General features: G+C 47.6%; 1 protein-coding gene across 4 annotated transcripts in view; it reads left to right on the forward strand.

The window, feature by feature from the left end:
- Positions 1–27,612, forward strand: part of LOC140426748 (serine/threonine-protein phosphatase 2A 55 kDa regulatory subunit B beta isoform) — an 892,336-nt gene that overhangs the window by 720,613 nt on the left and 144,111 nt on the right. For all 4 annotated transcript variants that reach the window (XM_072511886.1, XM_072511887.1, XM_072511888.1 and 1 more), the window contains one exon: positions 15,139–15,236. In XM_072511886.1, the coding sequence (XP_072367987.1) occupies positions 15,139–15,236 (98 nt within the window). The remainder of the gene's footprint in view (positions 1–15,138; positions 15,237–27,612) is intronic.

The following is a 27,612-nucleotide window of genomic DNA, read 5'->3' on the forward strand; positions in this document are numbered from 1 at the left end:
CTTGGCAGATGAAGTGTCCAAGGTAGTGAATAGAAGATTTTAAAAACGTATTCTTCTCTTTCTTGACCCTGAGATTATGTAAGAAGTCTTACAACACCAGGTTAAAGTCCAACAGGTTTGATCCGAACACTAGCTGTCGGAGCACTGCTCCTTCCTCAGGTGAATGAATAGGTATGTTCCAGAAACATATATAAAGACAAAGTCAAAGATGCAAGACAATGCTTTAACCTGGTGTTGTAAGACTTCTTACTGTGCTCACCTCAGTCCAACACCGGCATCTCCACATCTGAGATTATGTAGTTGCCTTCTTGCAAGAGTAGCTTCTAGGTTCTTCACATGCTCTACACTGTTCGAAGCCGCAATCAAAATGTGCCCAGTTGGCACAGCACACCCAATAGCACACTCAAGATCTGATCCATAGACTGTTGGAAGACATGTCAGTGCTGACGTTATCTCAAATGGAAGCCTCCAATACTGAAGCCAATCCTTGTGTGTTACTATCGTCAGTAAGGGTTGAGACTCAATAGCTGTATTCATTTCCAGATACGCTTGGAAGAGACTTTTGGCCGCCTGAGAGGCCTTCAAAAGGATCTTCGATATGTGGTAGAGAGTACTGATCAGCACATAATACGGGGTTGATAGGAGTTTTGAAATCCCTGCACATTCATACTGAATCATCCTTCTTTAAGACTGGGGCGATTGGGGTCGCCCAATCGCTGGTCGTTAACAGGCTCAATGACTCCTGTCTTCAGTAACCTATCGAGTTTTTCTTCCACTTTAGATCAAATAGGATAGGGTATGGTACGGAATACTCTGATACACTGAGGCATCCTGTCTGTTTCACTTGGACCCCAGTCATGGATCAGGCTAGGGTCATGGGCCAAGGTAGCGTGCTCTTTTGGAGGGTTGGTGCAACTCTATGGGCTAAATGGGCTCCTTCTGCACTGCAGGAATTGTCTGATTCTTTGATGCCTTCTGCCATTTTTGGTTTGCAGCTCCCTGATACTCAGCGTTCAGCCTGACTTCTTCCCTGCTTTTTATTTTCTCTCTGTTTATAGCAGACAGACTCACAGCGCACAATCTTGTGCCCGATTACCGATTTCTGGACAGTAGTTTGCAGTCAGCAGTCCCGTAGGTTTGCGTTCCCAGACCGTTTCAGTGCCTTGTGCGGTCTCCGCAGCTCTACCCGCTGCAACATAGGAGAGCCGAGGAAAGATACAAAGAAATATTTTAGACAGTGGGCCGTTCTGATCTGCCATGCACTGCCTGAAAGGATGGTGGAGGCAGATTCAGTGGTAGCTTGTAAAGGGGAATTGGACCTATATTTAAAAAGGAAAAGATTGCAGGGACGTGGGACAAATTGGACAGCTCTTTGATAAAACCAGCATAAGCACGATGCACATAATGGCCTCCTTTGCTGTGTCATTCTGTGATTCTATAACCAAGTTGATTTGAAACCTCTCTGTAGCTCAATCCCATCAAACCAGTCAAGTTGAAGTAAGCTCAACATTTTGCCTAATACACGACTCTCACTTACCATCTGCTGTTTCCACTGTTAGAACAAAGAAATTATTTTCTGTTAGTATCGACAAATAGCGTAAACCCATCTGGGTACGGCATTTTATACAGAATTCACTCCCTCCAATCGGAACAGCATAAAATAACCGCTCCAATGACCTCAGAAATAGAGCCAGTTGGCTGTGAACTGTGGGCAGCATTTCCCAATTAAAGTCCCTGGCACAGAACTCTCTCTTGGGTTTGGGGGGTTGGCGAGGCAATGCTGGACACTACATCTGCTTCCAGACTCTCTGGCTGACAAATTTAAAACAGACAAACATACAGAGGAAGCACAAACTGGAAATAGGAGTCAGAACAATGTTCATTTTTACAGGGATGTTTTAATCCACCTGCCGATAATTTTGCATGCACCACTCCATACAGTTCATGTGTGGAGGAAAGGGGCGGAGGCCCATTTTGTTTGTCAGTTGGTTAGTACAATGGCCCCTCGCTAATTCATTTTATTTAAACTGCTCTTAGAGCACTAAAGGCCACTTCGTGATTGAGGTGTGCATAGTCTCTCCTAATCGCACAGCAACATCTCTTAGATGTTAACTGTAACTCAGTCAGAAGGTTATAGGTTCAAGTCCCACTGTTGGAGGTGACGGACTAGCTTTTGGATAAGGTGTTAAACTGAGGCTCCATCTGTCATGGAGATTTGATGGTACTATTCTGAAGAAAAACAGTAGTGTTCTCCCTGGCACCCTAACCGATATTTATCCCTGAACCAATACCACTAAAACAGATTATCTGGTCATCAACACATTGCTGTTTATGTAGCCTTCCTCTGGACAAACTGCTACATTTCCAACATTGAGTACTTTATTGTCTGTAAAACACTTTATGACATCCTGTAGAAGGTTCAATATAAATTCTTTCTTTGATCATTGTGCATTTGTTAATTACAGGCTTCACTCCCTGCTTTTGTAATCTATTAAATTGGCCTATAAAACAATAACAGTTATAAGTTTAGTATCCGGCTTTCACTCAAGTACATTCCATCACCATCCCAGCACCATCACTGGTCAAGTGTTAACAAGATCATTTGGCTCGTCGTGCCTGTGCTGGCTCTCTGAAAGAGCAATTCAATTAGTCCCATTCCTCTGCTTTTTCCCCATTACTCTGCAATGCTTTTTTCTCCTTCAAGTATTGATCGAATTCCCATTTGAAAGTAATTGTTGAATCTGCTTCCACCATTCTTTCGGGTGGTGCATTTCATAACAGTTATTAATCATCATAACAATCTGAGACTTTGAATTTTTTATTTACAATCGTTCGCAGGCTGTGGGTGTCGCTGGCAAGGCCGGTATTGATTGTCCTAGCCTGCTTGCCCTTGATATTGCGCTGGGGACCTCAGTACCTTGGGTCTGCTTTAAATGCACTGTTGGATGCTGTCTTGTAGCTGGCAGTAGTCGGAGGCCAGGAAAATGAGGCGTTGATTGATTTTCTTCACAAATCCATTTTGCCAGATTTCACATAGCAACAATTAAGCACGTGTCACACAAATGTCACCTGATCGTGGCTGATAATTTCACGTCACTCCGAAAGCAAAGCCCATTGCAGTCACAGTTTGTCGATGCCGACACCCAACTTCCGAAAACAGATGTCACCTCACTCCAAATCTCCATGATCAATCTGTCGGGGGCTCTGATTGCTTTCTCCTGCAAAGTGCGATAACTCTCATTTATGAGACACTGCAAAGCAGCTGTTAATTCTCTCCAAAATTAGAAATGATTGTTCACGGCAGTCAGGAAAAGTCCCCCTCCTCCATCCTCTCCCTAAGCCTCCAACCAGTCGACTTGAAGGCTGCTCGCTGCTCCAGGTGGGGCTGCCTCTCCTTAATGGCTTGGCTGTCTGCTCACAGCCTGTTCTCTTTTCGCTCGTCATTAATTCCAAACCTAATGAGTTGTTGAAAGATTACGAGAATGCACTGTATACATGTTCCAATCCATATACAAGATGGCTATAATTGTCCTCATGGCACTAAGTATTGGCAATTGTAACATTTGTAATGTACATAAGTATGTGTTGCTTTTGCACTCGGGTAAAGGTGTTCATCAAAGGCACTGTAGCACAGTGGTTAGCACTGTTGCTTCACAGCACCAGGGACCCGGGGTCGATTCCCGGCTTGGTTCACTGTGCGGAGTCTGCGTGGGTTTTGTCCGGGTGCTCCAGTTTCCTCCCACAAGTCCCGAAAGGTGTGCTTGTTAGGTCAATTGGATATTCTGAATTCTCCCTCAAGTGTATCCGAATCGGGGCCGTAATGTAATGATTAGGGGATTTTCACAGTAACTTCGTTGCAATGTTAATGTAAGCCTCCTTGTGACACTAATAACGATTATTATTAATCAATCGAGTGATATTTTATGAAGCATAAAACTTAGCAAGGGACAAGACAGTTGGGGAGAGTGAATGGAGCTCAGAATCATCTTTCTGAGTGATAACAATTTCTCAAAGATCTCTAATTATTGAATCTGCTTCCAGGGCAGCACGGTGACGCAGTGGTTAACATTGCTGCCTCAGCGCCGAGATCCCACGTTCGATCCCGGCTCTGGGTCACTGTCCGTGTGGAGTTGGCACATTCTCCCTTTGTTTGCGTGGATTTCGTCCCCACAACCCAAAGATGTGTAGAGTTGGTGGATTGGCCACACTAAATTGCCCCTTAATTGGAAAAAATGAATTGGGTACTCTAAAATTAAAAATATTTATATTAAATGCCTACATTATAATGTGCAGAAGTGAGTGAGGATGATTTTCACTGTTGACATTTCATTTTTTTTTAATTTAGAGTGCCAAATAAATTTTTCCCAATTAAGGGGCAATTTAGCGTGGCCAATCCACCTACCCTGCACATCTTTGGGTTGTGGAGGCGAAACCCACGCAAACACGGAGAATGTGCAAACTCCACAAAGCCAGTGACCCAGAGCCAGGATCGAACCTGGGACCTCAGCGCCGTGAGACAGCAGTGCTAATCGCTGCGTCACCATGCAGCCCTACTTTTGACATTTCTTGACTCGGCCGTTCAAAATGTGGATCGTCTGGCCTCCAAATGGTGCTTTGTCTTTACATCATTTTGAAAAAAGCTGGGGTGTACAAAGGGAAGTGAGGGTGGAAATTGCAGAGGCACTTGCCATAATTTTTCCATCTTTCTTAGGCCCAGATGGTGCCAAAAGGCTGTAGAGTTGCAAGCGTTACACCCTTTATGAAAGAAGGGTTCAAAGATAAGCCCAGCAACTCGGGCGGCACAGTACCACAGTGGTTAGCACTGTTGCTTCATAGTGCCAGAGTCCCGGGTTCGATTCCCACTTGGGTCACTGTTTGTGCGGAGTCTGCATGTTCTCCCCGTGTCTGCGTGGGTTACCTGTGGGTGCACCGATTTCCTCCTACAAGTCCCGAAAAACGTGCTTGTTAGGTGAATTGGACATTCTGAATTCTCCCTCAGTGTACCCGAATAGATGCCAGAGTGTGGCAACTCGGAGATTTTCACAGTAACTTCATGCAGTGTTAATGTAAGCCTACTTGTGACAATAATAAAGATTATTATTATTATATTACAGGAAAGTCAGTTTAACCTCAGTGGTGGGGAAACTTCGAGAAACAATCATTTGGGACACATTAATGGTCACGTGGCCAAAAGCAAGTTAATCAGGGAAAGCCAGAAGGGATTTGTTAAGGGAAAATTTTGTTTAACTAACTTGCTGGCGTATTTTTAACGAGGTCACAGAGAGGGTAATGCTGCTGGTGTGGTATCCATGGACTTCCAAAAGGCATTTGATATCGTGCCACACAACAGACTGGCCTGATAATCCTCAACTCCACGTTCCTGCTTTATCCCTATGAACCTTGATTCCCTGACTGATTAAAAAATCTCAGCTTTGACACAAAAAAACCATACTTAACGACCCAGCTGCTACAGCTCTCTGCAGTAAAGAATTCCACAGATTCACTACCTTCTGAGAGAAGAATTTCCTCCTCATCTCTTTTAAATGAGCAGCCCCTGACTCTGAGGTTGTGCTCTCTCTGGCCATAGGCAAGTTAGTGGAATGGATGGAAAATGGTAGATGAAGTTCAATGTGGAGAAATATAACGTGATTCCTTTGGTAGGGAGATCATGGAGACACAATATAAAATAAAGGGTACAACTCTTAAAGAGGTTGCAGGAGCAGAGGGACCTGGGTATATATATGCAGAAGTCATTGAAGGTGGTAAGATGGGCTGAGAGGGGGATGTATACAAGTGGCTGGTGGAGCAGAGAGGTGAGCTGGTGGTGAAAATCAAGGAGAAATGGGAAGCGGAGTTTGGAGGGAAGATCAATTGGGGAGCATGGAGTGAGGCACTGCGAAGGGTAAACAGGACCTCTTGTGCAAGGATGAAACCAGGAAGAGAGAGCTTTGTATGAATCAGGTCTGGAGCAGACTTGGAGGTGGGTTTCAGCAACAAATAGAGCTGTGTGATGGGTTCAACTTAGGGTGGAATACGATACCAAGTTTGCCAGCAGTTTGGTTTCACCTGGCGGTAACCCAGGGAGAGGCATGGAATTGATGGCAAGGGTATGGAGTTGTATGGCAGGGGCCAGGTCTTGTCAAGTGTTCAACTGAAGGAAAGCGCAGCTCATTCCTGGCTGATGTTGGACAAACAATCTGACAAGGCAGATGCAGTGAAGAGATGGAACGATGTGGGGGTGCAGTAGAACTGGATGTTGTCAGAAACATGCAAAACTTGCTGCTATGACATTGCATGATTATCATCAAGAGACAGCATTTAGCTGAGCAGAAGGAGAGATTGTCAGCGTTCTCCAGAGCTAACCGGGCTGGATGAGAAGCTGGAGATGCTCCAGCTACAATTGAATAATTGAGAGTGGAGCAAAGTGAGGGCAATCAGTAAAATGGACAATGGGGAAGAGACATTGGAGGAAGTGGAGTAAGGATAATGTACCAGTCAGAGAGGATGTCATTTGTGATTTTGAGTACGATTGACCCAGTGCTGTTACCGGAACAGAAACCTGCCTGCAGAGGTTAACCATTTTTAACCATGTTTAACTTCGCGTTTGATAAATATCTAAGCTCAATTATTTTGCAGCAAAATCACAAGAGGGTGGGCCTCTTGTTTCGAGTTCCTAATTTCAGTAAAGTATCAATTGCATTTGTAGCATTTGTCTGGTTCTGGATGACGTTGGTTTGATCCAGAGTTTGCCATCCCTGGTGTCGCAACAGAGTAAAAAACAAAACAATCCGCTATCGATCCAGCTCTTGATCACTGTTCAGATGATTACAGATTTGATTTGATGCTGCCCATAGTTAAATAGCATGCTGGCAGTCACTATCTAAGCTCATGTACAAAGACTGACACCTCAAGGTGAGGCTGATACCCAGACTTAGGAAGAAGGAGGGGATGGGAAAAAACATTTAGGAAAAATGGATTGTGTTACGTCTGACTCTCAAAAGTGTGTGCTGGTGCTCAGAGCATCACTTAAACAAAAACCACAAAGCACTATAATATGTTTCCATGGAAACCAGATCCTTGAATCTGTTGAGCACAGGCATTAAAAGTAGATCCTTAAAGATTGAGCTTAAAAAACATCTAATAGCTTTCTGTTTTGGTTGCAGATATTTAAATCCTGGAATCTCAAGGCACTCAATGAATTTTTTGATTAACATCTTTTAGCTTTGTCAGTTAATGAACAAATAAGAACAAATCCTTGAACAAGATTGAATATTCAGTGTGGTAGGGTCAGAAATAGCTGCACTGCATTGCACTGTCCCTATAACATTAGCTGATTGTGCAAGTGCTAAAAATGGAATATCCTTCTAATGAAGGACATCATGGGCACGATCTACCAGCCACGTCCCGCCCGAACCGGCATGCGGTACACCCGGGTGAAACCTCTTCCGGGATTTTCCCGGCTCACCACGCCTTGCAAGATCTAACGGGATCTCGCGAGATGTCGTGATCTGGATCTCGCCCATTGTTGGTGGATCAGTATTTCGCAAATCTGTAACTTAGAGTGATCAGCTAGTTTCACTCTAATATTCGCTTGCCTGATCTACCCAAGGCTTTGGAATCTAACCCCCTCCCCTTGGAGACCTTAGGTGAGCGCCACTCGGTACTGGCCCCCACAAACACGGACCAGGTGGGACGGCACTTGGGGGGGGGGGGGGGGGGGGGGGTGGGGGGGGGGGCTCCCAGGGGATCGGAGACGCCCGGGTGGTTAGTCTCTAGGAAGGATGGCGCCCTGGCAGTGCCACCCAGGTACACTGGCAGGGCCACCTGGGCGCCAGCCTAGCAGTGGCTGGGTGCCCAGGTGGCACTGCCAAGCTGGCAGTGCCAAAGTGTCAGACTGACATTTTGCCTGTGTCAGGAATCCGGCCCCAGGGGTGCCCTGCCCGTGTGAGGTGAGGTGGAAGGGGGCCTGAGGATTTATCAGCAGTGCCATCATTTGCATGAGACATTAAACCAAGTCTGCTCTCACGAGTATACATTAAAGATCCCATGACAACACTCGTGGGGGTTCTCCCAATATCCAGGCCAATATTATCGCCAAACCAACTGGTCATTCTCTCGTTGCCTTTATGGGAGCTTACTGAGCTCAAAATGGTTGTTGCATTTACCTAAATTTTGGTGTGGCCATATTTCAAAGGTTTTTCATCGGCTGTAAAGCACTTTGGAATGTCATAAGTTTGTAAAAGTAAATTCATTTGTTTTTTATTTCCCATATCAGTCATGTCTGCCAGGAATTGGCAAGTTGGTGGGCAGTTTTGGCCTGAGGTTCCATAGTGCTGTGATGTAGGTTGCGACTTCCCAAACTCATTTTACATATGGACGCAGAACAACTGTTTGAAGCAGACCATCTAGCTAGTCCCAAACTAATAGATGTGAGAGAGCAGCTTTAATCAGGGTGTGAGACTCCCTGCCCTGGCCACTGTATCACTAGGTTCCCGATTGCTGTATCATTTTGACTGACATCATTACTTTCCCTGTCATTGATAATATGGGGAGGTGATGGTGTAGTGGTAGTGCCGCTGGACTAGTCATCCAGGCACCAAGGTTTATGCTCTGGGGACCTGAATTCAATAATAATAAATCTAATGATGACATGAAAACATTGTTGATTGCCCTTCTGAAATGGCCTAGCAAGTCACTCAGTTGTCTACCAGGTCTACAAAAGGTCTACAAAAAGGAATGACTGCCTGCAAAATACTCCTTACCAACCTCTGGGGGATTGTCCCAAAATTGGGAGAGCTGTTTCACGGACTAGTCAAACATAGTCAAACTGTCGGAATCATACCTTACAGAGATACAGCTATCACCATTGCAACAGAGGTGATGGCACAATGGCATACAGTTGGGAGGGGGCTGCCCTGGGACCCCATGAAGTCTCATGGCATCAGGTCAGGTATGGGCCAGGAAACCTCTTGCTGATGACCACAAATCTCCCGCCTCAGCTCCGACACGTTGAACACCACTTGGAGGAAGCACTGAGATTGGTGAGAGCACAGAATATACTCGGGATGGGGGACTTTAATGTCCATCCGCAAGAGTGGCTTGGTAGTACCACCACAGACCGAGCTGCGTCGAGTCCTAAAGGACATGGCTGCTTGACTGGGTCTGCGGCAGGAAGTGAGGGAACCAACAAGTGGGAAATACATACTTGACCTCATGTGTCCATGACAATGTTGGTAGGTGTCCACAGCATAGTCCTTTTGGAGATGTCACTTGTCTTCCCTTTGCGGATACACCCCATCATGTGTGGCACTACCATTGTGCTGAATGGGGTAGATTCAGAACAGATCTAGCAACGCAACACTGAGCATCCATGAGGTGTTGTGGGCCATCAGCAACAGCAGAATTGTACTCGACCACAATCGGTAATATAATGGCCCGGAATATCCCCCACTTTACCATTACCACTAAGCCAGGGGATCAACTCTGATTCAATGAAGAGTACAGGAGAGCATGCCAGGAGCAGCACCAGACATAACTAAAACTTATGTGCCCACCAGTATTAGCAGAAAGTGAGAGACAGAACTAAGTGATCTCAAAACCAATGGATTAGAACTAAGTTTGGGCAGTACGGTGGCGCAGTGGGTTAGCCCTGCTGCCTCACTGCGCTGAGGTCCCACGTTCGATCCCAGCTCTGGGTCACTGTCTGTGTGAAGTTTGCACATTCTCCCCGTGTTTGCGTGGGTTTCGCCCCCACAACCCAAAGATGTGCAGGCTAGGTGGATTGGCAACACTAAATTGCCGCTTAATTGGAAAAAATGAATTGGGTACTCTAAATTTATGTTTAAAAAAAAAGAACTAAGTTCTGCAGTCTTGCCACATCCAACCGTGAATGGTGGTGGACATTTAATAAACTCATTAGGGGAGGAGGCTCCACAAATATCCCCATTCTTAAAAATGGACGAACCTTGCATATCAGTGCAAAAGGGAAGGCTGAAGCATTCGCAATAATCTTCAGCCAGAAGTACAGAATGGATGATCCATCTCTGCCTCCTCCGGAGGACCCCAGCATTACAGATGGTCATCTTCAGCCAATTCGAATCACTCCACGTGATATTAAGAAATGGCTTAAGACACTGGATACTGCAAAGACTATAATCCCTGACAATATCCGGCAATAATACTGAAGACTTATGCTCCAGAACAAGCTGCGCCCCGAGCTAAGCTGTTCCAGTACAGCTACAACATTGGCATTTACCCAACAATGTGGAAAATTGCCCAAGTATGTCCTGTACACAAAAAGCAGGACAACGCCAACCTGGCCAATTATCGCCCCCTCGGTCTACTCCATTATCAGAAAAGTGATGGAAGGAGTTATTAACAGTGCTATCAAACAGCACTTGCTCATCAATAACCTGCTTACTGATGCTCAGTTTGGGTTCCACTAGGGCCACTCAGCTCCTGACCTCACTACAGCCTTAGTTCAAACATGGACTAAAGAGCTGAATGCCAGAGGTGAGGTGAGAGTGACTGCCCTTGACATCAAGGCAACATTTGACTGACTGTCGCATCAAGGAGCTCCAGCAAAACGGCAGTCAATGAGAATCAGTGGGAAAACCCTCTGCTAGTTTGTCCTGCTGCGGCCTGGCTTCATTAAAGGACAGGTTGTGAATGGGGCTGGACACTAGAATCGGCAGGAAATACCCTCGGAGAGGAAGTGCATTGATTAAGCATTGACTACGTTTAGGAAAAACCTTCCTTTGTCTACTGTGGACACTGAATTTTAGCAAATGAATCACCATCAGGGTTACAAAAAGAAAACAAGTTTTCTTTCTTTGGTAGCTCATTGAATTGACAAGCTGTGAATAGCCCAGATGGTAAAAGATGAAATGAATAATAAAATGCACACATTCTATTTATATCCAGAAGAAACAAACACCCACACATGGTTCTGCAGTAACCATTGCGGTTCTACTTAACGGTGACGTTTTTCTGGGCTGAATTGCAGAAATAATTTAGTTGCTCCATAACTCTTGTGTGCAGAATGCGTTTCGGTAAATGTGTTGTAGCCCTTCAGTCAAGCTGTGCAGGTAAGGCTGGCAATAGGTATATGAGAAACACCGGAATAGGCTTTATTTTCAAACTATAGAACAGGACAAAGATTCCCATGGGTAAGGGAAAGAATCAGATTAAGCAGGAAGTGGTGATGAGTTAATGAGTTGACGATTTTTAGAAGAATGGTAAATAGAGAGATCCTGGAAAATGGCTTTAAAAAATGTATTCATTTATGGAATGTGGGTGTAGCTGGTTAGGCCACCATTTATTGCCCTTCAGAAAGTGACGGTGAGCTGCCTTCTTGAACCACTGCAGTCCCTAAGGTGTAGGTGATGTGTTAGGCAGGTTGGTTCGATGTGGACTGCACTCGATGAAGGGAAGTTAGAAATAGACGTCTATCACAGGAGAAGATCCAACACTGTTTTATTCAACTAGATGAACTGCCGTACATATTCAGCTGTTGGTCGACACTGTACTGATCTGACTAGTGACCTTGTACTAGCCTGACCAGACTCACTAGCTACCGCATGGTGTTTGCACTGTGCTAGCTCGTGGACTCTGACTGTCTCAGTGGCTGGGTCCTGAGAGAGCGGGAAACCTAGTGCCCTCTGGCTTTATAGTGGTAGTGTCCTGCCTGGTGATTGGCTGTGCTGTGTTGTATGCTTACTGGTCAGCCTACGTGTCAATCACTGCCTGTCTGCATCTCATTATATACATGAGTGGATATTATGACAGTAGGTACACCCACAGTGCTGTTAGGGAGGGAGTTCCAGGATTTTTGACCCAGATTTTGAATCAAAGTGAAGGAGGGTGATTTCAGTGTGGGGAGAATGTAGGGGTATATTATACAAGATGGTGTGTACACAGATTACAGATGTTTTAAAGGGAAGAAGAGAAAAAAAGTTCAGATCAGTTGAAGACTGATGTTACTGCTCATTAATGTGAATGATAGGGCAGCACGGTAGTGCAGTGGTTAGCACTGCTGCCTCATGGCGCCGAGGTCCCAGGTTCAATCCCGGCCGCGGGTCACCGTCTGTGTGGAGTTTGCACATTCTCCCGGTGTCTGCGTGGGTTTCGCCCCCACAACCCAAAGATGTGCAGGGTAGGTGGATTGGCCACGCTAAATTGCCCCTTAATTAGAAAAAATGAATTGGGTACTCTAAATTTATTTTTTAAAAATAAAAAAATTAATGGGAATGATTTAACATAATGAATTATTCAGACTTTTATGGTCTGCTGATGTTCCAGGTATCAACGATGAGGATGTAATTTGTTACTTAACGTAATTGACTGTCCATTTCACAAGTCATTGAGTCTGTCTGAATTTGTAACCTGTGAGGTATGCTGCAGAGCTCAATTTAGTACCACCTACTGTGGTACCTGTCATGATATGCAAACATGCAACCAATGAACACACAGAATAGGACGCAACCAATGGGCAGTCAGAACACTCCGAGATGGCATCACCACAAGGGGGCATGACATAAACACTATAAAAGGGATGAGGCACTCACACCCTTCCTCTTTCCACAGACAGACATCTAGAGAGTTAGACAGGGTTGATCAGCAGCATCACACCCCAGCACGTGGATTAGAGCAAGCTGGTACAGTTAGACTGAGTTTACTACAGTTAGATTAGCAGACAGTCAAACTCATTTGAGAACGGTGTTCATAGTTCAATAAACACGTTGAACTCATTTCAGAGTCTGGAGCATCCTTTAGTTAAGACTGCATCAAGTAGCTTGTGTTATCCGAAGCAGCATAACACAACAGTACCCCTTTGAGCACACTACTGGAGACAGGTCACCAGTGGGCACTGGATCATGGCACTGCCTTGCACATGCCCTTGGCATTGCCCTTGATTTATCGAATGTGACTACCAAATGGAACGTTCCTGGGCAGCACATCGGCAACACAGACCGATGCTGACCCCCACAACTTTGCTGCTCAATGCTGTTCTGAGCTGAAAATGTGGATGCATTAATCCATGGCTGCTGTGTCCACTTGAGTGGCAAGGCTGTGACACCAACTCATTCTTTGAACAGGACAATCTGTTGTTTTGGAGGGTGTTTGCCCAGCTATTTTTGATGAAGAGGCACAGGAAAGCTCTTGAGTCTGAATTACATCGGGTAATTCACGTTTTCGAAAAATACAATGCGTCTATTTGTTTTTGCATTTCATGCTTTGCAAGTAAAGTTATGTCTAGTGTTGCTTTGTTGTGTGTGGTCTATATAGTACACGACACGATGCATTCAGGATTGACGCGTAACTATGTGCATGCACCTTATAAGGAGTGCATGACCTGTTCATTGCATTATGCGGTACGTTCCCAATTGTACCGCTTTGCATGCAAGTATCTATTTTTTTATGCCACCCCTGCTACATCCAGGGCAAGAAATAACAGGCTGAGAGGAGAAGGCATATCAGCATAGCCTGTGGGAATTTGTACTTCATGAACTCTAAAGGACCGCTCCCGGGTCCGGCTACCTCTTCCATCTGCAGCTGAGGTTACATGACATAAAGGAATGGGTGAATTATGGGATGTGATGAGATGTTTAAGATAATTAAAGGATTTGAAAGGGCAGATAGAGAGAAGGTATTTTTTCTCTTGAGGTAGTCCAGAACAAAGAAGCGCCTTGGTGTCCAAAGAAAAGGGTAGGTGGGGTTACTGGGTTACGGGGATGGGGTGGCCGGTGCCGACCCGATGGGCCGAATGGCCTCCTTCTGCACTGTAAATTCTATGATTGTGTAACGTTCAAATATAAGCGTGGATGTTTATGGGTGATTTGAGGAAGTTTGTTTCCACACAAAGTAGACTGGAAATATGAAACTCTCTCGAGCTGGCAATGCTTTGGGCAAATTGAAAATTTCAAAACTGAGATTGAAAGATTTTTAACTTGGGTAAGAATGTTAATGGTTATGAACCAAGATGGGTCAGTGATACAGGTCAGGTCTGAGCTAATAGAATATCAGAACAGGCTTGATGGGCTGAATGGCCTTCTGTTCTGATGTTCCTGGAAAACTACAGTTTCTTTTGGAGTGGACAAAATTGCTGCTTTTGGGCTGGGAAATATTGACATCTTCAATATCAGAACCTATACCCTGCTGTAAATCTGCTGGACAGCAGAATGCTCGCTAATCAGTTTTGTTGATAAAAATCATAAGCAATGAAAATGGCTGTTTAAGACAGTTACCGTCCAGGAATAAAACCATTTTCATGTCCCAAAGAGCCTGATGGCTGGGAATCAACTGAAAAATCATAGAATCATAGAATTTACAGTGCAGAAGGAGATTATTCAGCCCATCGAGTCTGCACCGGCCCTTGGAAAGAACATCCCACTTAAGCCCACACCTCCACCCTACCCTCGTAACTCAGTAACTCCACCCAACCTTTTTGGACACAAAGGGCAATTTACCATGGCCAATCCACCTAACCTGCACATCTTTGGACTGTGGGAGGAAACCGGAGCAAACCCATGCAATCACAGGGAGAAAGTGCAAACTCCACACACAGCGACCCAAGCCGGGAATCGAACCTGGGCCCCTGGAGCTGTGAAGCAACTGTGCTACCATGTTGCCCGCGATAAATGAAAGGATTCCTCTGAAAACTACAATTGAAAGCCCTGAATGAAGAGCTGAAACCAACTCCGGTTTGTTAGGTGAATTGGACATTCTGAATTCCCCCTCAGTGGACCCGAACAGGCGCCAGAGTGTGGCGACTAGGGGATTTTCACAGTAACTTCATTGCTAATGTCAGCCTACTTGTGACACTAATAAAGATTATTAGATCTATTGGATCCTTCATTTTTACCAAAATGGCATGGGTTCCCTTTCCCTTCTCCCCTTTGTAAAGCGTTCTCACACCATACAGCTGTTTTCGGGGCCCCTGCTGAATGATCAGTTGCTGGGAAGTGTGCTAGGACAGTAGCCGTGGGTAGGAAAAGACCTAGCATGGAGCATTGAGGAAGTGAGCCAAACCTGACATTTAACTGTGATTTGTGTGGAAGGGTGAAACGTACTGGTTTATTTGTTAAATACAAACAAATTCTTTAACTTACAATGTGCCCCTCTGCTTTTGTTTTCCAGCCGACATAATTTCTACAGTAGAATTCAACAACACTGGAGAATTGTTAGCGACAGGGGACAAGGGGGGTCGAGTTGTCATATTTCAGAGAGAGCAGGAGGTGAGTTACACTGAAGAGCATGCTAGCATGTCTGCTTTGTTCCTATTAACCAGGATCCTGCTGATTCACAAGCCACAGTGTTATCAAGCTTTAAAGCTTCCCAAAGAGTGATTTGGAAAATGTATTCCCCTATCTGACGAGCTACCTTTTTTCCTCAGGCTTTTATGAGGCTGCATCTTAATATTCTTTTCAACACTGACAGATCTGTTCCAGCTGTCAAACTGTGCTTGCCTTTCCTTCATAATGTATGGAAATGATTGCCACTTATTGCACTTCTCTTTTTTCCATTTCAGCCTCCACCCACCAGGGGCGGGATTAGGAAATCAATGTCTAATTTGGGTCAGAAGGTTGTGGATTCGATTTGCACTCCAGGCCTTGAGCACAATAATCTAGACTGATAGCTCACAGCAGTACTTGAGGGAGTGCTATGTTTTTGGAGGTGCCGTTCTTTCAGATGAGCTGTTAAACCAGAGCCCCGCCTGCCCCCTCAGGTGGATTTCAAGGAAGAGCACGGGTGTTGCCCCACTCTCCTGGCTAATATTTAACCCTGAACCAACACCTAACAACAGATTATCTGGTCATTATCATAATGCTAGTTGTGAGACCGTGTTCTAGGCAATTTGGCTGACTGTTACCAATTCCAAATAACCTCCCTTGTCTTACCATCCCCCTACAAGCACCAGGACAAATGCCCCCCCCCCCCCCAAGGAAATATGGAACAACCCCCACTTCCCCTCCCACCCCAACAAGCACCAGTGGAACATTCTGAAATTGTGAAAATAAATATAAAAATGTTTTAAAAGATTTTCTTATAGTTGGCCCATAAACAGTTGACCTAGATTGGCCTTGTTCACTTGACTGTTGAGTTAGTGCAGTAGTGTTAGACCAAGCAACTGACCTATTTGATCTTTGGATATGTGTTGAGTTCAGGGAAGTCGTCCAGGCCTGCAATAATGATGCTGAGATTGGAGGCCAAAACTCAGGGTCATAAACATAAGGGGCGTGATTCTCCGCTCCCGCGCCGGTTGGGAGAATCGCCTTGCATGCCAATTTTCCCCGCGACGCCGGTCCGACGCCCTCCCGCGATTCACCCAAGCAGCGAGAACGGTCTCGTCGAGTTCTGCGCGGTGCAGGCCGGAGAATCACCCGGGACACCCAAAATGGTGATTCTTCACTACACCCGCTATTCTCTGGCCCGGATGGGCCAAGTGTCCTGCCCAAAACGACGGCTTCCCACCGGAACCATCCACACCTGGTTGCTGCCAACGGGAACAGCGCAGGAACGCTGGGGGGGGGGGGGGGGCGGCCTGTGGGGGGGCGAGGGGGGTTCTTTCACCGGGCAGGGCTCAAAAGGGGTCCACCGATCGGCGCGCCGACCTCTCTGAAGAGGGCCTCCTTTCCTCCGCTGCCCCGCAAGATCGATCCGCCATCGTCTTGTGGGGCGGCCGAGGAAAGGATGGCAACCGCGCAGGCGCAGATTGCCGCCGGTCAACCCGCGCATGCGCGGATGACGTCATTTACGCGGCGCTGGCCCTGTCATTTACGCGGCGCCGCTTTTACGCGGCGCCAAGGCCTGGCGCGCTTAAATGACGTGGCGCCGCTCCTAGCCCCCCCCCCCCCGGGGGCGGGAGAATCGGGGTCTTGGAACGGCCTCCGACGCCGGAGTAAAACACTCCGGTTTTCACTCCGGCGTCGGCACTTAGTCTCCAGATGGGAGAATTGCGCCCAAGGTAGTCCAATAGGGAATTCAGGCAAAACTTCTTCAAACAGAAAGTAGTTGGAATGACAAACTCACGACCATAAGGAACAATTTAGGTGAAGAGTAAGCATACATTTAAGGGGAAGTAGGATAAAGACAGGGAGGGAGAAAGGAATGGATGGAAAGGATAGAGTTAAAAAGGAAAACAATATAAAGTGTCAAGGAAGTCAAAGGGCCGATTGGAAAGTGCATTTGAGGCCACAGTCAAATCAGCCATGATGTTATTGAATGGTGGAGCAGCTTTGAGGGGCCTATTCCCGCTCCTAATCCTTAAAGAGTTCCAATGTTTGCCACCACAGACCATTGCAGCTGGAACAGGATTGTGGACACAATTAACATCGAAAACCCCATTAGGATTGTATGGAAAAGAGGGACAAGCAAAGGCCTACTATCAAAAACAGCTTCTTCCCCATTGTCACCAGACTCCTAAATGACCCTCTTATGGACTGATGTCATTAACACTACACCCTGTATGCTTTATCCGATGCCAGTGCTTATGTAGTTACATTGTATATGTTGTGTTGCCCTATTATGTATTTTCTTTTATTCCCTTTTCTTCTTATGTACTTAATGATCTGTTGAGCTGCTCGCAGAAAAATACTTTTCACTGTACCTCGGTACACGTGACAATAAACAAATCCAATCCAATCCAATCCCATGCAGACATGTCCACTTGTTATCAACCCAACCTTCAATAATGCAATTTACTGGGATGGGCACAAAAATGACAACCAAGACCAATTTAGGAAGAACTTGTCTTAATTTTTCTCCACTCCCTGTAATCAATTCAGCAAACTCTAAGAGACTACCACATCTGATGAATTTAGCACTGCTAGTCCCATTGCCCTTAAATACACCAAGATATCTGCCAATGGAAATCACCCAATTCACTTTGAAGGCCCCTGGCATACCAATTTTAATAATCCCTGGGAATCAAAAGTATGGACCATGTATATAAGATAAAGCTGATTGGAATTCGGGAGAAGCTTCTTAATCCAGAAAGTGTAGAGCTTGCTACCACATGAAATAGCTGAGGTGAATATATATTAAAAATGCTATAGTATTGATGCCCGTAAAGAGAAGCTAGATAAGCACACAAGGAATAGAAGGATATATATTGTTACGGTGTGATATAAAGCGGTAGGATTTCGCTAATGTGAAGACCAGTTGGGCTCAGTGACATGTTTTCAGTTCTGAAAATCCGATGTAAAATGTAAGACAATTTCTGTAAATGGCAGATTTTAAAAATGCTTAATGTAGTTCAAACCCTCACTCAAAATCGTGAGCCCAGTGATGTTACCTACCAGCATCATTGGCCATGTTTGCCCTCAATACACATTACATTACAAGTTAAAATGAATTGTCCAAGATTGTGTCTATTGTGCCATGAAACACAGTAACAGGCCTTGATTTCTGCCTTCTGTACTGATTTGAATTAGAGGACTGAAACCCCGATGTCCACCCTTTGCCTGTCATGGAAGATTCAGAGCAAACTGCTGCCCTTTTATTTTTCATATTCATTCTTAAGATATGGCTGTCGCTACCAAAGCTATTCTTCACCCCTAGTTGCCCTTGAGATGGTGGCGGTGCTACGGAGTTTGGTGGTTAAGTTTCCAGACTCAGACACCCATCCTGGAGCAGTGATGGGCAACTTGTGGCCCGGCGACCTCGTGCAGCCTACCTGGATTCTGAGTGCAGCCCATGAGACATTTTGTGACCGCTGCCCACATGCAGAGTTGCCACTTTCCACTGGTTTCCATTTGCATAGCTTTTTTCCGACAAGGATAACTGAAGTGATACATTCGCAAAACACGGGCAAGTGAAGCAAGCTGTATGCTGATTGCACACAACATTGATTACAACAGCTGCATGCTCCCTCTATGTCCAATCAAGTGGAAATATTTATTTTGTTTTTAACCACTTGAAGTCGATGACAGTCCTAAAATTTGAATGATTAAGCATTTTCTATAATTTACAAAATATTTGGCGCGCATTAAATGTATTCAAACATATTCAAGGGTCATAGTTAGCTGACATGCCTGATTTCAATCTTGCAGCCCACTGAGATGAAGGAGGGCCATTCATGCGGCCCACTTACTAGCCTAGGTTGCCCGTCACTGCACTAGAATATAGAATCATAGAATTTACAGTGCAGAAGGAGACCATTCAGCCCACCGAGTCTGCACTGGCCCCTGGAAAGAGCACCCTGTTTAAGCCCACACCTCCACCCTATCCCAGTAACGCCTCCCAAACATTTTGGAAACTAAGGGCAATTTAACATGACCAATCCAGCTAACCTGCACATCTTTGAACTGTGGGAGGAAACCGCAGCACCCAGAGCAAACCCATGCAGTCTCCGCATAGACAGTGACCCAAGCCGGGAATCGAACCTGGGACCCTGGAGCTGTGAAACAACAGTGCTAACCACTGTGCTACTGTACCATGCCACTAGAGGTATCATTCATCAGCTTTAGCCACTGAGAGAAAATGAAATGTGCTCCAAATGCCCATGGAGATGTTTAAGTGCAGTTTTTCTCAGTGCTGATTTTAAAAACTGCAAATTACTATTTTTACCCTCAACAAGTGTCAGTCATGACTCACTTGGTCGCACTCTCACTCTGAGTCGCAGGGACTTGGGTTTGAAACCAAATTTCAAGGCTGACACTGTGGCACTGAGGGGGGAGTGCTGCACTATTGTAGGCTTTTTTGGATGAGAGGCTAAACCAAGGTCTCATCTGTTCAGTCGGATTGTAAAACATCCACAGCTCTATTCCGAAGAAGAACAGGAGAGTTATCCCTGGTGTCCTGGCCAATATCTGTCCCTTAACCAGCGTCACAAAAAACAGATTATCTGGTCATTATCGCATTACTGTTAGTGGGAGTTTTCTAATTGAAAATTGGCTATGCTTCCTACATTACAACAGTGACTGCACTTCAAAAAGTACTTTATTTGTTGTGAAGCACCGTGAGACATCGAGTAGTTGTGAAATTTGCCATTTTAATTTTCTCCTCATGCCTCTTGTTTCATGAGGGCTGTGAGTCCTGTTGGGTCCCACATGTGCTGGCATAGGGTTGCCAACCCCCCAGGATTGGCCTGGAGCCTCCAGGAATTGAAGATCAGTCTCCAGGATACTGCAGTGTGCAACCCTGAAGATTTTCCTGTCATTTCATCAGGACATTTTAAAAATTGTCTATTTTCCTTGTCTTTTTCTTTACCAGGTATCAAAATAATGAAAAAGGGATTTTTAAAAAGCTGCTCAGCTGACAAACTAGGATCATCCAGTAGGGTAATGAGTCTTTTTGCTTTCCAATTGGCGTAGGAAGGCCGTACATCACAAGGATGGACATGTTGGCCGACTAGTGTGGGAGAAAATCAGGTGATGAAACACCAGGAATACATTTATTCAGTCGACAACCCTATGCCATCAGCCCTCTGCTCACCCTTTATAAATGAGCTTAGGCGGAGAGGTTCAGCAGCTTATTTAGACAGTGGATGGACAATCGTGTTAGAGCTCTCTCTTCACATCTGCTAACGAACTTCCAGTGTAGAACACTGGATAATAATAATCAGGAGTAGGAACCTTTTTAAAAAGAAATGTTTTGTTGAAGCTTTTCCAACCAACGTTTTTACATAACAAAGATAGGACAAATAATAATAAAAATAAAAATAAACTAGAATTATTAAACAGAACAAGGTGGGTGTTGTCTTCATACCAAACTTACATTATATCAACAGTCCCGTCCCCCTCCCCCCAGGATGCTGCTGCTGACAACTACTGCTCCCCTAGAAAGTCAAGGAAAGTTTGCCACCGCCAGGAGAACGCCACCAAGGACCCTCTCAAAGCAAAGTTTATTCGCTTCAGGCTGAGGAACCCCGCCATATCGCTAACCCAGGTCTCCACACTCGGGGGTTTCGAGTCCCTCCACATTAACAAGATCAGTCTCCAGGCTACCAGGGAGGCAAAGGCCAGTACCTCGGCCTCTTTCGCTTCCTGCACTCCCGGATCCTCCGACACCCCAAATATCGCTACTGTTGGACTCGCCTTCACCCGAGTGTCTAAAATCCTAGACATCACCCTCACAAACCCCTGCAAGAATTCTTTAAGCGCCGGGCACCTGTCCTCCACCCCAAAAATCTTACTCATTCTTGCCGCCATTATATGCGCCCGATGCACCATCTTAAACTGAATTAAGCTGAGCCTGGCACATGATGAGGAGAAGTTCACCCTGCCCAGGGCGTCGGCCCACAGGCCCTCATCCAGCTCCTCACCCAGCTCCTCCTCCCACTTGCCCTTCAACTCCTCCACTGAGGCTTCCTCCACCTCCTGCAGCTCCTGATATATGTCCGACACCTTCCCCTCCCCTACCCAGATGCCAGATACCACCCTGTCCTGGATCCTACGCGGGGGCAGCAGCGGAAATGTCCCCACCTGTTTTCTAAGAAAGTCCCGAACCTGGAGGTACCTGAACGCATTCCCCGGGGGCAGGCCGAACCTCTCCTCCAGCGCCTGCATGCTGGGGAAAGTCCCGTCTATAAACAGGTCCCCCATCCTCCTAATACCTGCCCTTTACCAGCCTTGGAACCCCCTATCCATCCTATCTATTCCGTATCGAGATCCACACACAGGCCCCCACCTCCTGCCTGTGTCTCCTTCACCGCCTCCAAATCCTCAGTGCCGCCATCACCACCAGACCTGTGGTGTATCGCGCCGGTGAGAACGGCAGCGGAGCCGTGACTAGTGCCCCTAGGCTGGTGCCTTTGCATGACGCCGCCTCCAGCTGCCCCCTCCTCCATCATCCACTTCCTAATCATGGCCACATTGGCCGCCCAATAAAAGCTGCAGAAGTTCGGCAGAGCCAGTCCCCCCCCACCAAGAATGCCCTTTTAACTCGCGGGGTTTTATTCGCCCATACAAATCCTGTAACAATCCTATTCACCCGCTTAAAAAAGCACTTGGGGCTGAAAATGGGGAGGCACTGAAAGACGAAGAGGAACCTGGGGAGAGCCGTCATCTTCACAGTCTGCACCCGTCCCGCCAGGGAAAGCTGGAGCATATCCCACCTTTTAAACTCTTCCTCCATCTGCTCCACGAGCCAGGATAAGTTGAGCCTGTGCAGGGCATCCCAGTTCCTGGCCACTTGTATTCCCAAGTACCGAACGCTCCTCTCCACTATCTTGAGCGGGAGCTCACTCAGTCTCTCCTCCTGGCCCCTAGCGTGGACCACGAACAGCTCACTCTTTCCCACGTTCAATTTATACCCCGAGAAACTCCCAAAGTCCCTCAGGATCCGCATGACCTCCCCCATCCCCTCTAACGGGTCTGAAATGTACAACAACAGGTCATCCGCGTAGAGGGAGACCCGGTGTTCCTCCCCCCTGCGCACCAGCCCCCTCCAATCCCTTGAAGTCCTGAGCGCAATGGCCAACGGCTCAATTGCTAGGGCAAACAGCAACGGGGACAGGGGACACCCCTGCCTCGTCCCCCGGTGCAGCCTGAAATACTCCGACCTTGGCCGGTTTGTGGACACACTCGCTACAGGGGCCTGATACAGCAGCTTGACCCACACTATAAATCCCTCCCCAAATCCAAACCTGCCTAGCGCCTCCCACAGATACTCCCACTCCACCCTGTCAAAGGCCTTCTCCGTGTCCATTGCAGCCACCACCTCCACCTCCCCCCCCCTCCGAGGGCATCATGATAATATTCAGAAGCCTCCTCACATTTGTGTTCAGCTGCCTGCCCTTAACGAACCCGTCTGGTCCTACCCAATCACTCCCGGGACACAGTCCTCTATTCTGGTGGCCAGAATTTTTGCCAACAGTTTGGCGTCTACATTCAGGAGCGATATCGGCCTGTAGGACCCACACTGAAGCGGATCCTTCTCCTTCAAGATAAGCGAAATCAATGCCTGCGACATCGTCGGAGGGAGGGTCCCTCTCTGCTTTGCCTCATTGAAGGTTCTTAGCAGGAGCGGGCTCAGTAGCTCCAAGAACTTCTAATGAAATTCTACAGGGAAGCCGTCCGGACCCGGGGCCTTGCCCGACTGCATGCTTGCCAGCCCCCTGACTACCGCCTCCAACTCAAGTGGGGCCCCCAATCCCTACACCCGCTCCACTTCCACCCTTGGGAACCTCAACCGGTCCATAAACTGCCTCATCTCTTCCCCCTTCCCAGGGGGTTCCGACTCATAACTTCACGTAGAACTCCCTGAAGACTTCATTGACCCTCTCTGGGCTCAACACCATGTTGCCTTCCTTATCTCGCACTCCCCCAATCTCTCTAGCCGCCTCCCTCTTGCACAGCTGGTGCGCCAGCATCCTACTCGCCTTCTCCCCAGACTCGTAGACTGCCCCTTTCACTTTCCTTAACTGCACCTCCGCCTTCCCCGTGGTCAGCAAGTCGAACTCCGCCTGCAGTTTCCGGCGTTCGTTCAGCATATCTCCTGTCTACCCCTTAGTATCTCTCCCACCAGTCTCTCCCTCTCTGTCCTCTCCTTCTCTCTATGGGACCTGATGGAGATTAACTCTCCCCTAATGACCTCCTTCAAAGCCTCCCAAACCAGTGCCACATAGTCCTCAATGCTCCTCCCTATCCACCCACACACCTCTTCATTCGCCAGCAGCCCCACATCCAGTCTCCAGAGTGGGCGCTGACCTCCGCCCCCAGCCACAGGTCCACCCAGTGCGGGGCATGGTCCGAGACCGCAATGGCCGAATGTTCGACCCCCTCCACCCTCGGGATCAGCGCCCTACTCAACACAAAGACGTCTATCCGTGAATAGACTTTATGGACGTGGGAGAAAAAGAAGAACTCCTTTGCCCTTGGCCGCGCAAACCTCAAGGGGTCCACACACCCCATATCGCCCATGAACTCCCACCGGGCCCTGGCCGCCGCCGGCCTCTTTCCCGACCTGGACTTGGAACCAAGATTGGATCCAAGACCGTGTTAAAGTCCCCTCCCATAATCAGGTTACTTGACTCCAAGTCCGGGATCCTACCCAACACGCGCCTCATGAAGTCCGCATCATCCCAGTTTGGGGCATACACATTCACTAGCACCACCCGGGCCCCCTGCAGCTTGCCACTCACCATTATGTACGTGCCCCCCTTGTCCGCCACGATGCTCCCCGCCTCAAATGCCACTCGTTTACTAACCAAAATTGCCACCCCTCTGGTCTTTGAGTCTAACCCCGAGTGAAACACCTGTCCCACCCATCCTTTCCTTAGCCTCATCTGGTCCGCGAGCTTTAAGTACGTCCCTTGCAACATGGGCACGTCCGCCTTCAACCCCTTTAAATGCGAGAACACGCGGGACCTCTTGACCGGCCCATTCAGGCCCCTCACGTTCCACGTGATCAGCCTGGTCGGGGGGTTGGCCACCCCCCCCCATCCTGCCGACTAACCATCTCCCTTTTTTGGCCAGCCATGTGCCCTCCCCCTCCCGTTTACAGCCCTCCCCTCGGTGGCCCCCCAGCCCGACTCTCCATCCATTCCCCTCACCTGGCTCTCTTTCAGTCAGCACAGCAGCACTCCTCCCCACCCCCTCTCCCCTGCCTAGCATCCGCTTAGCTCTGATTTAAACCCCCCCCCCCCCCCAACCCCACTGGGCTTCCGTGAGTCAGCTCACCCATGCTGACCCTGGCCGCTCCCACCTCTATATGCGGACCCTAAACTTGTTGCCTCCTTCGGGCCATCCAACCCCCCCCCCCCTCCCCCACAGGGTAGAGGGGCAAGCGCCAACCGGGACCTTCCCGTGCGCCGGACAACCCGTCACGGGTGTTTCCCGCCCCCTAAAACCAACCCCCTGGAAAACAAAACAAACAACAAAACCACCAACCAAACTGGAGCAGACAAGCAAATAATCTTATACTTTACCCGCCATCCTACCCCCGGTCTACCCCCACCCGCACATTTCACCCCCATACAACTGTCCCTTAGTTCAGGTCCAGCTTCTCGTGCCTGATGACCGACCACGCCTCATCCAGCGTATCAAAGTAATGGTGCCTGTCCTGGTATGTTACCCAGAGTCTCGCCAGATGAAGGAGCCCAAACTTCACCCCTTTGCTGTGGAGGACTGCCTTACCCCGGTTGAACCCTGCACGTCTCCCCGCCAACTCAGCTCCCAAGTCCTGGTAGATGCGGTTCTCGCCGTTCTCCCACTTACTGCTCCGCTCCTTCTTCGCCCACCGCAGGACTCGCTCCCGGTCTGTCAAACGATGAAACCGTATCACCATCGCCCTCGGTGGCTCATTCACCCTCGGCTTTCTGGCGAGGACCCTGTGCGCCCCATCCAGCTCCAAGGGCCGCAGGAAGGCCCCCGCGCCCATCAGCATCCCCAACATCGTGGTCACGTACGTGTTCGCGTCCGCCCCCTCCGCTCCTTCGGGAAGGCCCAGGATCCGCAGATTATGGCTCCGAGACCTGTACTCAAGGTCAGCTAGCCTCTCTTGCCATCTCTTATGTAGCATCCCGTGTGCCTCCACCTTCACCGCCAGGCCCAGGATCTCGTCCTCATTCTCCGCCACCTTCCTCCTCACCTCCTTGATCTCCTTCTCCTGCGCCTTCTGGGCCACCACAATCTTCTCCATGGAGGTCAACATCTCCGTTTTAAGCTCCATAAAGCAGTTTTTAAGGAATTCTTGTTGTTCTTTGGCCCACACCTCCCGATCTTTTCCGGCCGCCATTTTGTCTTCCCGGATTTTCTCTGCCTTTTTCCCCACGTTTACGCATCTGCCGGCCCCACTCCTAGTTCTCTCCATGCAGCACCGGGGGGAACCTCTCCAGCGTCTGTTCCCACACCGGTCTCAGCCTCCAAGTGCCGCCGCCGTCCTGTTCAGCGGCCCGAAATACCGATCTCGGCGGGAGCTGCCGTGAACGCGCGACCTAGCTGGTCATGGCCGCCCCCCCGGAAGTCCGGAGTAGGAACCTTGCGCTTTTCCCTGTCCAAGCCCAGAAATGCCAAACTCATTTGAACTATGACCCAGCTGGGATCACAGATTGGGACCTTCTCCTTCAGTTTGAATGAACATTACAGTGGGGCATGCAATTATCTGGTGAGCCACAGGGAGCTGAGGGGCCAATTTGGAGGCACAATTGACCACAGTGAGACCTGAACGTAAAGGGACTAAGGAAAAGAGTGATCGCTATTGGCTGGAACAAGATATTGCTGCCTCTTCATTATTTGCGTTGTGAAGTCTGACTGTATCATCCCTTGGTCTTTGACTTGTATTCACTGACTTCCCAGCTGCCAACAGTCGAATCAGAAAAAAAGCCCTCGGCTCTTGTGTTACAATCAATCAGCTCACAACACACACTAATCCCTGTCCTAGAGTTCCATTCTCCATGCTAGAAAGCAGCGGTGTCAATGTCAGTATCTAAAAAATCGAAACTGAATCACACAACACTGCTCTCGTATAGAGAGGAACTAATGGTGTGTTTCTGCAAGCTTTCAATTTGGGGTATTGTCAAGAGAGTTCAGCAGGCTAATAAAGGGAGGAAGCTCGTTACCATTCCCATTATTAACCACATCTACTTGTACAAATTTAATCTTGTTTGTCCCTCCACCCTGCAATGATTCATGCTGAACTAAAAGTTCCTGAAGCACCAGCAGCTCAAGTGACCCTTCTCAAAAGGAGGGCAGCACAGTGGTTAGGACTGGTGTCTCACAGAGCCAGGGACTGGGTTCGATTCTGGCCTTGGGTGACTGTCTGTGTGGAGTTTGCACATTCTCCCCGTGTCTGCGTGGATTTCCTCTGGTTCTCCAGTTGCCTTCCACAGACCAAAGATGTGCAGGTTAGGTGGATTGGCCATGCTTGCCCAATAGTATTCAGAAGGTTAGGTAGGGTTACGGGTACAGGGTGGGGTGTAGGTCTAGGTAGGGTGCTCCTTCGGAGGGCTGGTGGAGACTAGATGGACCAAATGGCCTTCTTCGGCACTGTAGGATTTTATGATTCCATGAACTTTGAAAGAGCTTGCATTCTATTATTTCATAGGAAGTTCAACATCCTTAATTGGATTGGATTGGATTTGTTTATTGACACGTGTACCAAGGTACAGTGAAAAGTATTTTTCTGCGAGCAGCTCAAACAGATCATTAAGTACATGAAAAGAAAAGAAAAGAAAAAGAAAATACGTAATAGAGCAACACCAGGTACACAATGTAAATAGATAGACGCCGGCATCAGATGAAGCATACAGGAGTGTAGTATTAATCAGGTCAGTCCATAAGTGGGTTGTTTAGGAGTCTGGTAACAGCGGGAAGAAGCTGTTTTTGAATCTGTTCATGCGTGTTCTCAGACTTTTGTATCTCCTGTCCGATGGAAGAAGCTGGAAGAGTGAGTAAGCCGGGTGGGAGGGGTCTTTGATTATGCTGCTCACTTTCCCCAGGCAGCAGGAGGTGTATATGGAGTCAATGGATGGGAGGCAAGTTTGTGTGATGGACTGCCCTTAAATTGCACTTAAACAGAGTGGCTTGCTTGGCCATTTCAGAGGGCAGTTAAGAGTTGATCTGGAGTCGTAGCCCAGACCAGCTAACGATGGCAGATTTTCTTCCCTAAAGGGCATTAATGAACCAGGTAGGTTTTACAACAATCAATGATAATTCCATCGTCACTATT

The sequence above is a fragment of the Scyliorhinus torazame genome, chromosome 7, assembly GCF_047496885.1.
Source record: "Scyliorhinus torazame isolate Kashiwa2021f chromosome 7, sScyTor2.1, whole genome shotgun sequence".
Taxonomy (NCBI): Eukaryota; Metazoa; Chordata; class Chondrichthyes; order Carcharhiniformes; family Scyliorhinidae; genus Scyliorhinus; species Scyliorhinus torazame.